This window comes from Rosa chinensis, chromosome 1, assembly GCF_002994745.2.
Source record: "Rosa chinensis cultivar Old Blush chromosome 1, RchiOBHm-V2, whole genome shotgun sequence".
Taxonomy (NCBI): Eukaryota; Viridiplantae; Streptophyta; class Magnoliopsida; order Rosales; family Rosaceae; genus Rosa; species Rosa chinensis.
The window spans coordinates 2,575,544-2,590,024 of record NC_037088.1 but is presented as its reverse complement, the minus strand read 5'-3'; the positions used below and the strand labels follow the sequence as shown (position 1 = coordinate 2,590,024).

At 38.4% G+C, this 14,481-nt stretch overlaps 2 protein-coding genes across 2 annotated transcripts; one reads left to right on the top strand and one right to left on the bottom strand.

The window, feature by feature from the left end:
* The first annotated feature begins 4,842 nt into the window (after nt 1-4,842).
* On the top strand, nt 4,843-5,223 carry LOC112198325 (strigolactone esterase D14-like). The gene has a single exon (XM_024339426.1). The coding sequence runs from the start codon at nt 4,843-4,845 to the stop codon at nt 5,221-5,223; it is 381 nt and encodes a 126-aa protein (XP_024195194.1).
* Nucleotides 5,224-10,611: 5,388 nt separating this feature from the next.
* Nucleotides 10,612-12,933, bottom strand: LOC121052734. Its single transcript, XM_040518445.1, has 4 exons — nt 12,871-12,933; nt 11,418-11,480; nt 10,990-11,283; nt 10,612-10,809 (listed from the first exon to the last, which is right to left on the bottom strand). The coding sequence occupies exons 1-4, from the start codon at nt 12,931-12,933 to the stop codon at nt 10,612-10,614; spliced, it is 618 nt and encodes a 205-aa protein (XP_040374379.1).
* Nucleotides 12,934-14,481: the final 1,548 nt, after the last annotated feature.

The following is a 14,481-nucleotide window of genomic DNA, read 5'->3' as shown; positions in this document are numbered from 1 at the left end:
TTAGCCTCCAAGTCCGATTACGACCTCAACTGTTTAGCCAGCGAGGAGAAAGCCTGATCATCTTTGGCTGGGATTGATGAGTACCTTACATCTCTATTTGTAGCCTCGATTGTACGTGGATGAGGAGAAAATTGGATTGATGACCAGATCTTTATCTTGTTGCCCTTATCATCCACAACAAACACAAAGCTTGAATTACGAAGCGGTCTATCGCCGGCTCCATTGAGGTTCCATCAATTTGAGGCTGAAACGAGGTGGATCAAAACCTGCTCAATCTGATTTCAATTTGACTGGACGAATTGAGTTCTTCAGGTTTGCTGCTAAAGATCAAGGATGACGTCTGTTGTCGTGATAGAGGTTCGTCAGAGGTATGGCGGCGCGGCGGAAATGTCGGACTGGATTTGGGCGACGCAGAAGGAGCCGGGGGATTTGTTCTGTATATCTGAGGAGACCATCTTTGTTTTTCAATCCAAATAAACCATAATTAGCGCATAGAGAGAGAGAAACTGAAATTTGGTCAATATGATGATGATTTTGTTCTCTGATTTCTCTCCGTAGCTAGTTTTAGGCTATGGTTATCAATAGGCAAGGTAATTTTCTTGTGTCGGGCTTCAAATATCAGGTACCAAAGTGATATATACTTTGGTCAGTTGGCGCCAAGAAATAGATTCACTGTGACTGAATTGGCGGGAATAGTTGAAGGGACCAGAATACCCCTCGAAGTTTGCCAGGTGGCTAGCGCTGTAACGACGAACAGTGTTTCAAGTACTAATGTTGGGTCGGGGTCCAAACTTCAGGTACTAAAGTGACATTTTTTTTTGTCAGGTACTAAAGTTACTAATGGGCCAAAGGTCAGGTTCTGTTTGCATTTTTTTCCCCAAAACAAATACCTCTTCGTCAGGAGCACACACACCTTTTGAATAGATAGCAATCACAATACTCATCAACCATACCAATCGGATATGCTGTCGAACACAGGCAACCCACCAACCTCTGATTGTGCAATCCATTTATATCACAAGCTTGTAGAGATATTGACACCAGCTTTGAATGTGCAGATTACACTTTTCAATGTGAAGTTACGTAACCTCCAACCCAGAGGAGAATTATCAATTGCTGAAATCAAGGGTTAAGTAATTCTGGGCGACGTCTATGGGCAGCCGTTTCATGATCAACTTCCATCAGCAACATTACAGGATTTTATTATCAATCCTATTTAATAGGTGAATGGGAATTTGAAAGTGGCAGATTCAATAATTCTTAACAACATTGGGTTTTATTATTTAGTCTATTTAATAGGTTTTTTTATTTTGCATAAATCTAATTAATTGGTTTGGGTGTATATTAAAACACTCTTATGGATGGGTTTATTCTAAAAGAGGGGTGTTAATTTGGGTGTAGAATCAAATTCCCCTAATATCTTCAATAATTTCTAGTTCAGATGATGGCCTCCAAAGGGATGCAGTTGGGACTTTCAGTGTATCTACCCAAACTCTCATAGCATTAGGACCCAAGGGAACAAAATGAACAAGCTTATTTGGATCACTTGAGGAACAACGTCCTTCACCAACTATTTGTCCCAATCCACTAACATCCAATAACTTGCACCCTTTCTTTGATTTGGAGTTCACACTCTACCGTTTTCATAAAATTCCATGCTCCTTTCTCGTACTAGGGATCAGCTCTATGATCAAACAGAACAGAATCAATACACCATTGAACAAGCAACCACAATGTTACTCCTATAAACGATTTAAACAGTAGTGAACGTTCCACTAAAATTAAGCAATAAATCAGTGAGAACATATCGACACACAGAATAAGTAAAAGTCAAAAATAAGCAAGAGAAAGTTGTTGGAATAGAAATCGATCATGACCAAACGAAACGAAAGGAAACAAACCTCGAAGAAAATTCCAAAGAGAGTTGGAGATATTGGTCGTCCAGATAATTAAGAAGCATCAACAAGTAGCTCTGCTGTCTGGTTTGAGAAAGAGCATAGAGACCCCTCAAATCGCCTTGCTCAAGCAGATCTGTAAAAACAATTAACAAATAACTTTCACAAACCAGTACAAACACGAAATCAAAGCACCTAATCTTTAAGAGACAGAAAAACCCATCAAAGAAATCAAGGGAAACAAAAACCCAAATAGATTAAAACTCAGCCTAAATACCCAATCTCACTTGTAAAACAAAACCACCAGAACACGAAGCTTAGAAGAGCAAAACATAAGGAATAGTATAAACTCACTTTTCTGGTGACCTCACAAGAATTGAAGAGAATGGCGATGACAGCAGCGGCGATGATGAAGAGGAGTGAGAGGATGAGGAGGAGGAGAAAGAATGGCGATGACGGCAGCGGATAGAGAAGAACTATAGTGAAAACGCTCTAATAAACTCCCGTTGTTTTTTTATTCATTTGATAAGCTAAGCCGAACAGCGAAACCAAAATTTTTAATCCCGCCTTCACTTTTCTATTGGCGTTAACTTTTCCAGTGAAACTATAACGTTTCCACATTGTTTTTTTTTTTTTTTTTGATCTTAAAAGTGACAAATAATAGCACTTAAGGGAAAAAGGCTATTAATTTGTGCTATGAATAAACAATATTCTTGTAGTGTAAGTCTCTCACTTTCTCAGATTTTTCTATTTTCATTCATGCTTTATACTTTGTAGCAGCATGATTGACTGATTGTGTAGCTTGATTTGAATTTGGGGTTGATTAGTGGTTGGATCTGTGAGGTTTCTGTAGTGAAATTTTAGTTCTTTATATGCAAAGAGATTTTAATCAAGATAAGGATCAGTTGGTGTTTGTGTAGTTTATAGCAAACCCTGCAAATATGCAATCCTATGTAGGTAGAGCTGCTGTTAAGGTACTAATATTAAAGAGTGCGTGGGTTAGCATGCTAATATGCATTTGTTTGCTTGGTTGTTGAAAATTATAATGCTAAGTAGTTAAGTACTAGTTGAAAAAAGAAATTGATAATGATAAGATGGTCTTAGTTATTGATTATGCTGCATTCTTTCAGGTTTCTGGAAATTTTGATATTCAGAACTGTTCAGTACCGATTGATACCGAACCGATTGGATTCGGGACTAGTCGGTATTGAAGATGAGATTCCGGCATCCTGAACCGAACCGAGCCGACTATAAATTCGGTATTGGTTTCGGTAAGGGCCCTTTCCCAAGCCGAGCCAAACCGATCCCAGGCCTAGTAACAGCAGAATTGGAAAAGAAGTACACTAGTGTGCTTGCCACCTCCTCAGTCCTGACTTGTACATTAGGCTATCATGAGACATCTCTAACTCAAATAATATCAATTCTGCTAATGCAAATAGAGGCAACTTATCTTTACTTTTTTCCCCTTTTATCTTTTTTTTTTTTTTCAATGAGAATACAAAACTTACTAAACAAATTAAAAGATATTATTATGGACTAAATACTGTTTAGTCCTTGAGCTTTTGACCATAAAACACTTCAGTCCCTGACTTTCTAATTTCACACGTTTAGTCCTTGTACTTCAAAATTTCGGACCAATAGGTCCTCTGCGTCTTAAACCTCTGTTAAGTAGCTGACGTGGCATTTTTTGACACCAAAATGTCTATTATGCCCTCAGTTTTTTTTTTTAATAATTTTTTTCCTTCTTTTTTATCTCTTTCTTCTTCCTTCTTCCGGCTCCACAAAACCCACCTCTGTTCTTCATATGAGAGAAGCCTGAGCTCACCCACTTCAGCATCCAGTCTCTCCTCCTCCTCCAACGGCGGCGGCGACAACACTACCACGCCCAAAAACAAGATCAAATCTTGTCTTGCAATATCTACTTCTTCCCAGATACTTCCTCGGCAATATAAACTTATAAATACCAAACTCTCCAAGCACCAGAAACCAAACTAAATGCACACACCTACTCATCACTCGCCTACCTATAACCTAGGGGTCATCATTTGGCCCGCGGGCCTAAAAGCCCATGGGCGCCTGCTCGGCCCAATGGACAAAAGCCCGGCCGGGCCCGCATCAAAGCCCATCTCGGCCCTGCCCATTGAGCACGAGGCAGGCGTAGGGCGGAGGGTTCAAAGCCCAGGCCTGGCCCGTTATATGCCCATTAAAGCCCGCCTGGCCTGGCCTTATAAGCTCGCATGAAAGCCCATTCAATTCTTGTATTAATATCTTTTTATGTAGTTATATTGAACTAATTATTGCATTAGGCCATTTGTTTTTTTAATTTTGTATTTTATTTTGTTCAATCATTAACATATCATCATTTTTTTATAGCTTTTTATATTTTTTTAACAAAATAATATGACATATAAATATAATGGGCTCGGCCCTGCCCACCCAAAAAAGCCCGTAAAACCCTAGGCCCATGGGCGGCCCTGGGCCTTGATTTTTAAGAGAAGCCCGACCCTGCTCGGCCCAAAAATTAAAAAAAATATGTTTTGGCCTGGCCCGAGCCCAATGACGACCCCTACTATAACCTATTCCCCATTAGAGTAAGTCCACCCGTTGAGCTTGACCGATCAAGACTATTCACTGTTTTTTTGCCTTGTATTTCCACTATTGAGTTTGACCAGTCAAATACTGTTCACAAAATGTCATGACTAGTCAAGTTTTTAGTCGAGTTCTTGACTAAAAACTTGACTGGTCGTGACATTTTGGCTATAGTATCTGACTGGTCAAGCTCAATAGTGGAAATACAAGGCAAAAAAGCAGTGAATAGTCTCGATCGGTCAAGCTCAATGGGTGGACTTGCTCTTAATTTTCTCACAACTCACAACCACATACCATAATTCCCATTTCCCACATACACAAAAGACTAAGTCTATTAGCCTCACCTCCCTCTACAAACATGCCCAGCAATACCAGAATCTTGGAAGCTCTGAATGTCTGGGTAACCGGGTCGGGCGAGCAGTACCTGGTCCTGGCCCATGGCTTTAGCACTGACCAGTCCGCCTGGGGTCGCATTCTTCCTTTCTTTAAACCTTACTATCGCATCGTTCTATATGACCTTGTTTGCGCCGGAAGCGTCAACCCCGATTACTTCGATTTCAACTGCTACACCAACCTGGACGCCTTCGTCGACGACTTGCTCAACATTCTCGATGCTGTGGGAGTCAAAAAGTGTGCTTACGTCGGCACTGACCAGTCCGCGCAAAACCCAGCTCTCCAAAAACAAGATCAAATCTTGTCCCTCCACCCTCCAATCACCGACCCACCCTCGGGAATTTGAGGTGAGTTTCTGGGTTTTGAATCGAGAGATGAGTTTGATTGTTTGAGGCTTTGAGTCACCCAACTCCACCAAATCGACTCACCCCAATTCAGCCTCATCCCTTAAATGAATTGGGCTTTCGCCGCTTTGGCTTAATTTTGAGGGAAATTTGGAGATTGGGGATTGAGATTTCTTAGCTGTGTTGGGTTGGAAGATGGAGAAGGGAAGCTGCTGTCACGCCCCTAATTTTTAACACAAATAAAAATCGATATACAAGCCCATAATTATATATGCATGATCGTTCAACCAGCAATACCAAATACCAAGAAACCTTTTTCCTTCTAAATACATATTGATGCCCTAAACCCACTATGTCAATATTGACCCGCTCCGTAGAGTCATATATTACATAAGCTTACGAATTAAATTGCCAACAACAAAATAAAACGTAAATGCTCCTCAGAGTTAACTACACAACGGAAGTCCTTATCAATAGTAAAGTCACAAACATGGCTTCCTACCGTAAAGCTGCAAGGATGACGCCTCCGCTTCAGCCACGATTACCCTGACCTGCAGGATTAACCCCTACACCGTTTGAATGGTGCACCGGATTGCCACACAACAAACCCGGTAAGCTTTTGCAAGCGTATGAGTAAACTCAAAATCACAAAGTAGAAACACATTCTTAAGTCACCTCAACCTAAACACGATATGCACATATCTTACACCTACGGCCATCAATTCCATAACGTTCCATATTGTGCCTACAAAAGTCAATTGGTGACTAAAGCCTCATGCTCAGATTCTCAACTAGCGTCCTATTACACAAATTAAATCAAACAAGACTTCCTCAAGCAATGTTTGATGCCATTCTAACGCACTACGGCAAATTCCAAATCACACTTATTCCCTCCCCACTAGGAGCTTTTGTCATCAACATGACATCGAAGGTGAAAATCAATGAATCAACTTCCTATCCTCACCACATAGTATAATTCGTCACCACTATGGCTCTTAAGATAAATCAAACCATCGATCAATAAAATCAAGAAGAAACAAGGTAATCACATTTCAAAACAAGCAAAACAATTCATGGTAACCCCTGCAGATAATTTAGTTCATGAGGTCACACTAAGTCAAGCAATTCAAATCATAGTAATCATCGTAACCCCACACTCTGACGTCCATAAGTAGCCCAGCCATCACAACATTCTTCTCGATTATTGTTAACTTAATAACAATTCAGCTCCGCTACCGAGCAGTCGTCACACTGATCATCGCACAGATTCCACCCGTCATCACATAGATAGTCATCATCCTACTGATCATCACATAGATTTCGAGGATCATCACATAGATAGCCATCATCCAGCTGATCATCACACAGATTTCGTCAGTCATCACGCAGATAGCCGTTGTCCAGAGAGTCATCACACAGATAGCAATCATCACAAAGATTTATCTCATTGATCTCAACAATTCATTACACAGATATTCCTACACAAACTTTACATGGCAATCATCATAAAAGATTCATCAATACATATATATTTCACATAAATATATATATACGTAGTCATTCACTCAGGAATACCACTAATACCAACTATAGTCATAATTAACCTAATAACTCCAAGACAATAGGGTAATCTTGCTCATAACGAATACCGATCATGCTCATAACGAATATCTTGAGATTTACTCACCTCAGAATCCTACTACGTCTTCACACGTTAACCAAAGCAAGCATAATCGCCGCAATCCGTTCAACAAGTCCAACAAGCACCTGAACATATAGGGTCTTGATTCAGTGCATGAATCACAAAGTGATTAAAGTTCGAAACCCTCGTTTTGAACTAAATCCCCATAAGTAACGCCAATTGAGGCAAAACCACATCCAAGACCTCCCAAAGTCTCTGGAATACTTCCACAATCAATGTGACAAAACCACAAGTCGATCGGACGCTCGGATCCTCACTGATCAAATAAATCAACCGGTATGAAACCGTAAAAATCATAATAAATTCATACAAACTCCAAAAACTGCATATTATATATCGAAATGCTCGTATCGACTAGTAGAAGATATATAATACTAGAAACAGTCCCTTACATGGCTGGAAAGCCACCAGAACGCCGCCACAGACAGTGGCGCACCGCCGCCGGCCAAAACTCAATATTTCACAAAATTCTCAACATCAAAGCTGATCATCTAAGCATGCTTGTGAATTTTCATAGCTAGCTCGAAGTCAGAAAACAAGCATAAAGTGTCGAAAACTACCTCACAAGCTTTGGATTCTTGCTCAATCTGAGTTGAACCGATTTCCACATAAATCGATCCAAACAACCACCACAGATCGATCAGGGAGCATTCTCTGAACCCAAACAAGGAAGCATGAAGCCATGAAGTCACTGGAGCTACGTTTTCCGACCGAATCAGAAAACACCAAACTGCACCGCCTTGCTGCGCTGCACACGTGGATATCGCCACTAGAGGATGCCACATAGACGACCAGATGGAGGAGACGAACTGATTTGGAAAGTTTCATCGTCGGAGATCCCTGGAGCTCACCGGAAAAGCTGGGTCGGGTCAGACGTGGGTAAGGAGAGAGAACGTAACGTTTCTGGTTTCTGGAAAAGGAAAATGGAAAAATGGAAATAGTAAGTTTCCGAAAATGGAAACTCCTACTTATAGTAACTTTCCAAATTTTCAAACGCTCATAACTTTCTCATACGAACTCTGATTTTCGCGTTCCATATATCCACAAACTTGTATCGCTCGGTCAACCATAATTTTCTTTATAACTATATATTTATATATCCAATTCCTCAAGGGCAACCCCATCGGATCTATTGAAAATGAGGAGATCGACCGTTAGATGAGATTATAAGAATATTTTATGCATGTAAATAAAAATTTAGCAAATTTCGTAATAGTTTCAAGTTCGATCCACTTAGTCAACCATAGTAGCATTTATATCATCTTAGTTGACCGATGACATAACCACCGCGAACCGTGCCTATTTTTTCACACGACATCTATAAATACGTGGTGGATACATGTGAATGGTCAAAAATTAAATTTTTTGAATTCTATTTCATGGACAGTAAGAAAGACAAATGTGCCTGCTAATGTTGTATAACTTGTACATTGCATTTGAAGTTATGAAAACAATAAGGTGAACAATGAATTTGGAGAAACTGACCATTAGATGGCAAGATTAAGATGTTTTATGGTGGTTGTTAAAAATTCTGCCAATTAGGTATTCGTTTCGACCTTGATCCGCTTGGTCAACCATATTTTTCTTTGTAACTATATATTTATATCCAATGTCTTAAAGGGAAACCCCATCAAATCATTTGAAAATGAGGAGACCGACTGTTAGATGAGATTATAAGAATAGTTTATACATGTGAATAAAAATTTAGCAAATTTCATAATAGTTTCAAATTCGATCCACTTAGTCAACCATAGTAACATTTATACCCTCAACCATAGTAACATATATAACATTTCGTCAACCATCGTCAACTATTATTCAAGAGTTAAAACTCATTTTTCAACTATTGTAATCTTTCGTCAACTATCGTCAACTTTGGTGAACCACCGTCAACCTTTCGTCAACCACCGTCAACTATCATTCAAGAGGTAAACTCATTCTTCAACTATTTTAACATTTTGTCAACTATCGTTAACTATCATCAACTTTTGTCACCCATCGTCAACTTTTCGTCAATCACCGTCAACTATCATTCAGGAGGTAAACTCATTGTTCAACTATTTTAACATTTTGTCAACTATAATCAAATATCGTTAACTATCATAATCATCATCAACTTTTTGTCAACCACCGTCAACTATCATTCAAGAGTTACTCATTCTTCAACTATCGTAAACCATTATTAACTATCATTCAATAGGTAAATTCATTCTTAAACTATCGTAACCTTTTGTCAATTATCGTCAACTTTTGTCACTCATCGTTAACATTTCATCAACCATCATCAACTATCATTCAATAACATTTCTTCAACTATCGTAACATTTCGTCGACTATCATCAACTATCGTTAACCATCATCAACTTTTGTCACCCATAGTCAACTTTTTGTCAATCCCATCAACTATCATTCAAGAGGTAAACTCATTCTTCAACTATTTTAACATTTTTTCAACTATCATCAATAGGGTTATTAAGCCTTAATCTGTTGACCAAGCGAATCGACATCATAACTATAACGGAATTTTCTGAATTTTGAACCGGAAGACTAAAATAATGTACTTGTCATATCTAAAGGTCGGTCTCTCAAGTGTAGGCTCCGATGATGCCCTTGTCCTTTGAATCATGTAGTGAACAAAACTAGGGTTATTAAGCATTAATTTGTTGACTGAGTGGATCGAAATCATAACTATGATGGAATTGTCCGAATTTTGATACCGAAGCCTAAACTAATGTACTTGTCACATCTAAAGGTCGGTCTCTTAAGGGTACGCTCCAATGACGCCATTACCCTTTGAAGCGTGTGGTGAACAAAAATAGGGGTTATTAAGCATTAATCGGTTGACCGAGTTGATCAAAGTCATAACTACGACTGAGTTTTTTGAAATTTGAATCCAAAGCCTAAAATAATGTCCTTGGCATATGTAATGATCGATGTCTCAGGTGTACGATCCGATGACACTCTTCCCCTTTGAAGCTTGTAGTGAACAAAAATAGGGTTATTAAACCCTAATCATTTGACCGACCAATCGACATCATAAAGATGATGGATTATTCCGAATTTTGGACGCACAAACTAAAATAATGTACTTGGCACATCTAACGGAAAGTTTCTCAAGTGTACCATTCGATGATGATGTTGCCCTTTGAAGCTTGTAGTGAACAAAAATAGGGTTAATGAGCCTTAATCATTTGACCGAGCCAATCGACATCATAATGATGACGAATTTTTCCTAATTTTGGATCCGAAACCTAAAATATTGTAGTCGGCACATCTAACAAAAAGTTTCTCAAGTGTACGATCCAATGATGCTCTTGCCCTTTGAAGCTTATAGTGCACAAAAATAGGGTTATAAGCCTTAATCATTTGACCGAGCCGATCGATATCATAATGATGACAGATTTTTCAGAATTTTGGATCCAAAGCCTAAAATAATATAGTTGACATATCTAACGGAAGGTATCTCGAGTGTAAGTTCCGATGACGCCCATGCAAAAATCTGTTAACCCCTGAGACAGTGAAGGATTGATGCCCATGCAAATTGACAAAGAGACATGGAAAAAAGTGCTTCAATCCCTTTTATGAGGTGTGGGTTTATACTTGGAGGTGTTATCTCATTTTGAAATCCCAAATTTAATTTATCTGGGATTTCAGCTAAGTGCAACCCGAGTACATATAGAAGTGTCCTCTAACTCTGCAAAAGAGTCTTCAATCTACTCAAAGCCCATGTGTAATTGTCTTCCACCTCTCTTGACATATAAACAAATGCAACATTGAAGGTCTTCTCAGTAGATGTCACCCCAACAATCTCAAAAAGAGGAAAACAATATCTATTTGTCTTGTAGGTGCAATCCATGATAAGAACATGTGGAAAGGTACGTAAAATCTGAAGACAATAAGGATGACACCAAAACAAATCAGTGATAATATCACCTTCACTCCTGTGATGCTCAACATAATTGTGTTCCCTCAACTTATGTAGCAAACATTGCATTTGTGATCTCCCAGCCATAACCTTCGTCCGATGTACTCTTCTGGCATTATATATCGTCTTCATAATTGTTACGTTATCTTTATCCCGTTTCTTGAGAGCAGTAAGAATATCCTTGGGTTTCATCAAACTAGTTGACATATCCACTAACATTGCATGTTCTTCCTTAGATAAGCATCCGGCATATGAGTGACCATGAAGGGATTGAGAAGGAGGATGGTTATGTACACCACATATAACCTCCAATGTCCATTCATCCCCAGCAATGTTAATCCCCCTCAATGCGAATGGACACTCGCATTTCTTCGTACCACTAGCCTTAGGACGCCTTTTCTTTTGAGTACTATCTCCATCAGTTTTTTTCTGACTCTTTTCATAAGACTTTTGAGCATCAAACTTTAAAACACGCTTGTAGTCACCACCACGCTCGCAACAAACTTTATTTTTGGTCTCTTTTTTTTATTCCCGATATTTCCGGAATCAGACCTTCGAATGATAATCACCATATTGTTCTTCCTTCCAATAGCACGGACCAACTCAATTAATGCACCTTTACTTTTGAAGACCTAAAAAAACCATACCACTGAATCAATGGAATGATAAATATATCATCAAGAACATATTGGATTTCCATTAGGTAAGACTTAAGAGATTACATGCTACACAAGAAACAATAAGATCAGAAACAATTATATTTGTGTTTAAGCTGCAGAATGTGGAATTGTACTTTTATGTAGGTAGAGCAATAAGTTATGAAGTTGTTCTGAATTTGCTTACCTAACTATTGACTTTGTTTTCTTTTCGGTTCTTTTATAAAAGTGTTGGGAAGTAAAAAAACCTGAATAAGACCTATCTAAAGGGTAAAGGGATAAAGGTAACTCAAAACACAGTTGTAAGATAGTTGTTAAACTGGGTCGCTTCCATTCAATGGCATGCATTTCTGTTTGAATGGCAGATTAATATCAAAATTTCCCCTTCAAGGCCCAGATTTCTGGCTTTAGCTTCACGGTTTTGGAGCATACCTTTTTTTTAAACCTAAGCCTTAAAGCTACTCTACACTAATACACCTATGAGTAGGATATATACAAATAAAAGAGAATGAAACACTATATGAATGGGAAGGCTTCAGCTTTCAACCAGGTTGGCTGAGAATCCCCTAGTATACATATTCATTATACATATAAAGATGGACAAGTGCAAAGGTTGGCTGAGAATCCCCTAGTATACATATTCATTATACATATAAAGATGGACATGTGCAAAGTTGTACGTTGTAGTTAGACATCTTCATACATATCTTATCCCCCTGTTAGATCTTAGCTTAAGAATGAACCAGGAAACATAGCAAATTTGGAAATCATTAGAACGTTGAGTATCTGATATATATATATATATATATATATATATTCTCACAAATGCACACCTCTACATCAGTTGGTGATAGAATTTCAAAACCATTATGGAACTGATCAAATAAAGAAACTATATATTGACTGAGCAATATCAGTACTAATGCTTGTAGATGGGTACAATAAATTGGCTCACAAAAAATAGACGTGTAGAACCAACAGAAACAACTCTCAAAGAAGGGGAGGCGCATCAAAACAAAAAAAAAAAAAAAAAAAGAAGAAGAATAAGAAAGAAACAAGGGAACAACTCTCAATTTGAAAGATTGAAAGATACCAATGAACCAAAGAAAAATATATACCAAGAAGACGTACTGTCTCCAATTTGCAAGACAAGAAAATATAATAAACAATTATTACTCAGCTTGGCGTGAGTTGATTTGTATAATCTTCCCTGCTTTCCAATTCAATCCCACTATATCGAGTAGATTCATTATCATCTTGATGTTGATCCTGCATACCAATAAGGCAATAAATCATATACTACTCATCTCCCCTCAGTTATTTATATAGGAGAAGGAAGAAGTAACTAAAAATTCTTGGCCCATACCTTATCCTGAGACTCAGTCATGATAATTTGACTCTCCATTGCTGCATCTTCACTTTCTTCCATAGGGTTTAACGTAGAATGTTATTTTAGGGTTTTGAATTTGAATGTTATTTCATGGTTTAACGTTAAAGAAGATGGGCAACAAGTTAGATGCGTCTATGGTGTCATGGAAGAGACTTTAATCGGAAAGAATAACAATTTGAAAAATTTCTACAAAGGTATCATCTGGAATCCAAGCATGAGAGATTGAAGGGAGACTGTACATTCAAAGTGAAAAGAAAAACGGAAAAGATTTCCACGACAAGTAAGATTTTTTTTTTCTCTCTCTCTATCTCTTTGTCCTTATTTGTCTTTTCATATGAGTTGTCAAAGTCAAAAAAGAACAGAAAAAAAATGGAGGTCCAAATAGCAGATTTGGAGGTCCAACTAGAATCTCCCTATTGTGTTGCCTGGACTCAAACCTTTTCGTGGCCTCAAATGCATATGGCCTTGGAGGTATTTTTGTATCCTTGCTTGTTTCCCTATTGTCTTGATGGGTCAAGCAAGTAGAAATGGGAAGATCTTTGATTGATTTTAATTTTTCGTCCACCATTGATATTTGTTTTTCGCTGTGCTCAAGGTGGATTGCTTCTACAAACTACCCAAAAAAGAGAAAAAGAATAACCCAGAACAAAGTCCTCAACATACATAATTTCCATACAGGGCACTGGGGCAGTTGGCTACAAAAGAGTTCCACCTGAAAATAAATGCAATCTATGACTTTAAGAAATCTATAAATACTGGCTCAATAAAGTCAGCAAGAATGCAAATATGTCACCATGAATCACAAAGGTGTACACCGAGTTTATGTATCCACCAATGCATGCAGGATGAAATAACAGGGCAAGCTGGAAAAATATTTTTAGGCTCAAATTGTGCACTCTAGAGATCAGGTACCCATCGCTGTGTAGTCCAAAATGTTGAATGGCTTTTTCAGTACATATGCTAAACGCTGTCTTTCTTAGGCTACAGTTTAAGTGAATTCAACGCAATGATTAGTATGATAAATAATTCAATGTGCTATTGACACACTAGCTGATCGCCTGTCACAAGTGATGCAGTTTCATGCTTCCCATATCTGTTTCTCCATGAAGATCATTTTCCTGCAAAAGAAAGATTGCATAAGTTGTATATAATACATGTATACTTACACCAGGGATTACTCAGTAGTCACATAATTGATTATGTTGGATGTCTACCAATATCTCTTGTACGTCCTTGACCCTTCTCTGTTAACGCTTCGGCTTGGTGCTCACTGAATAACAGTTGCATGGGGATAAGCAAATGTGCACAGAAAACATCAGCAGCTTTCATATCTCACTAACTAAACAGATAAAATGTCTATGAGACTGTTTGAGCCCAAAAGTATTTTTGGCAAGATCATTTGGTGGGTTCAAGCCAGTGGGCCGATACCTGTGGCCCAAAAATAAAACTACTCGGGCTTGGGTTGTAGTTTCGCCCATTCCATGACTCATAAGGAGACGAAACCTTCTTGAAATTGAGTAGTAGAGATTAAACAGGAAACTTCAATTAAGAATCCTTCTAAGACAAGGAGCAGTCGAAACCCTAGGG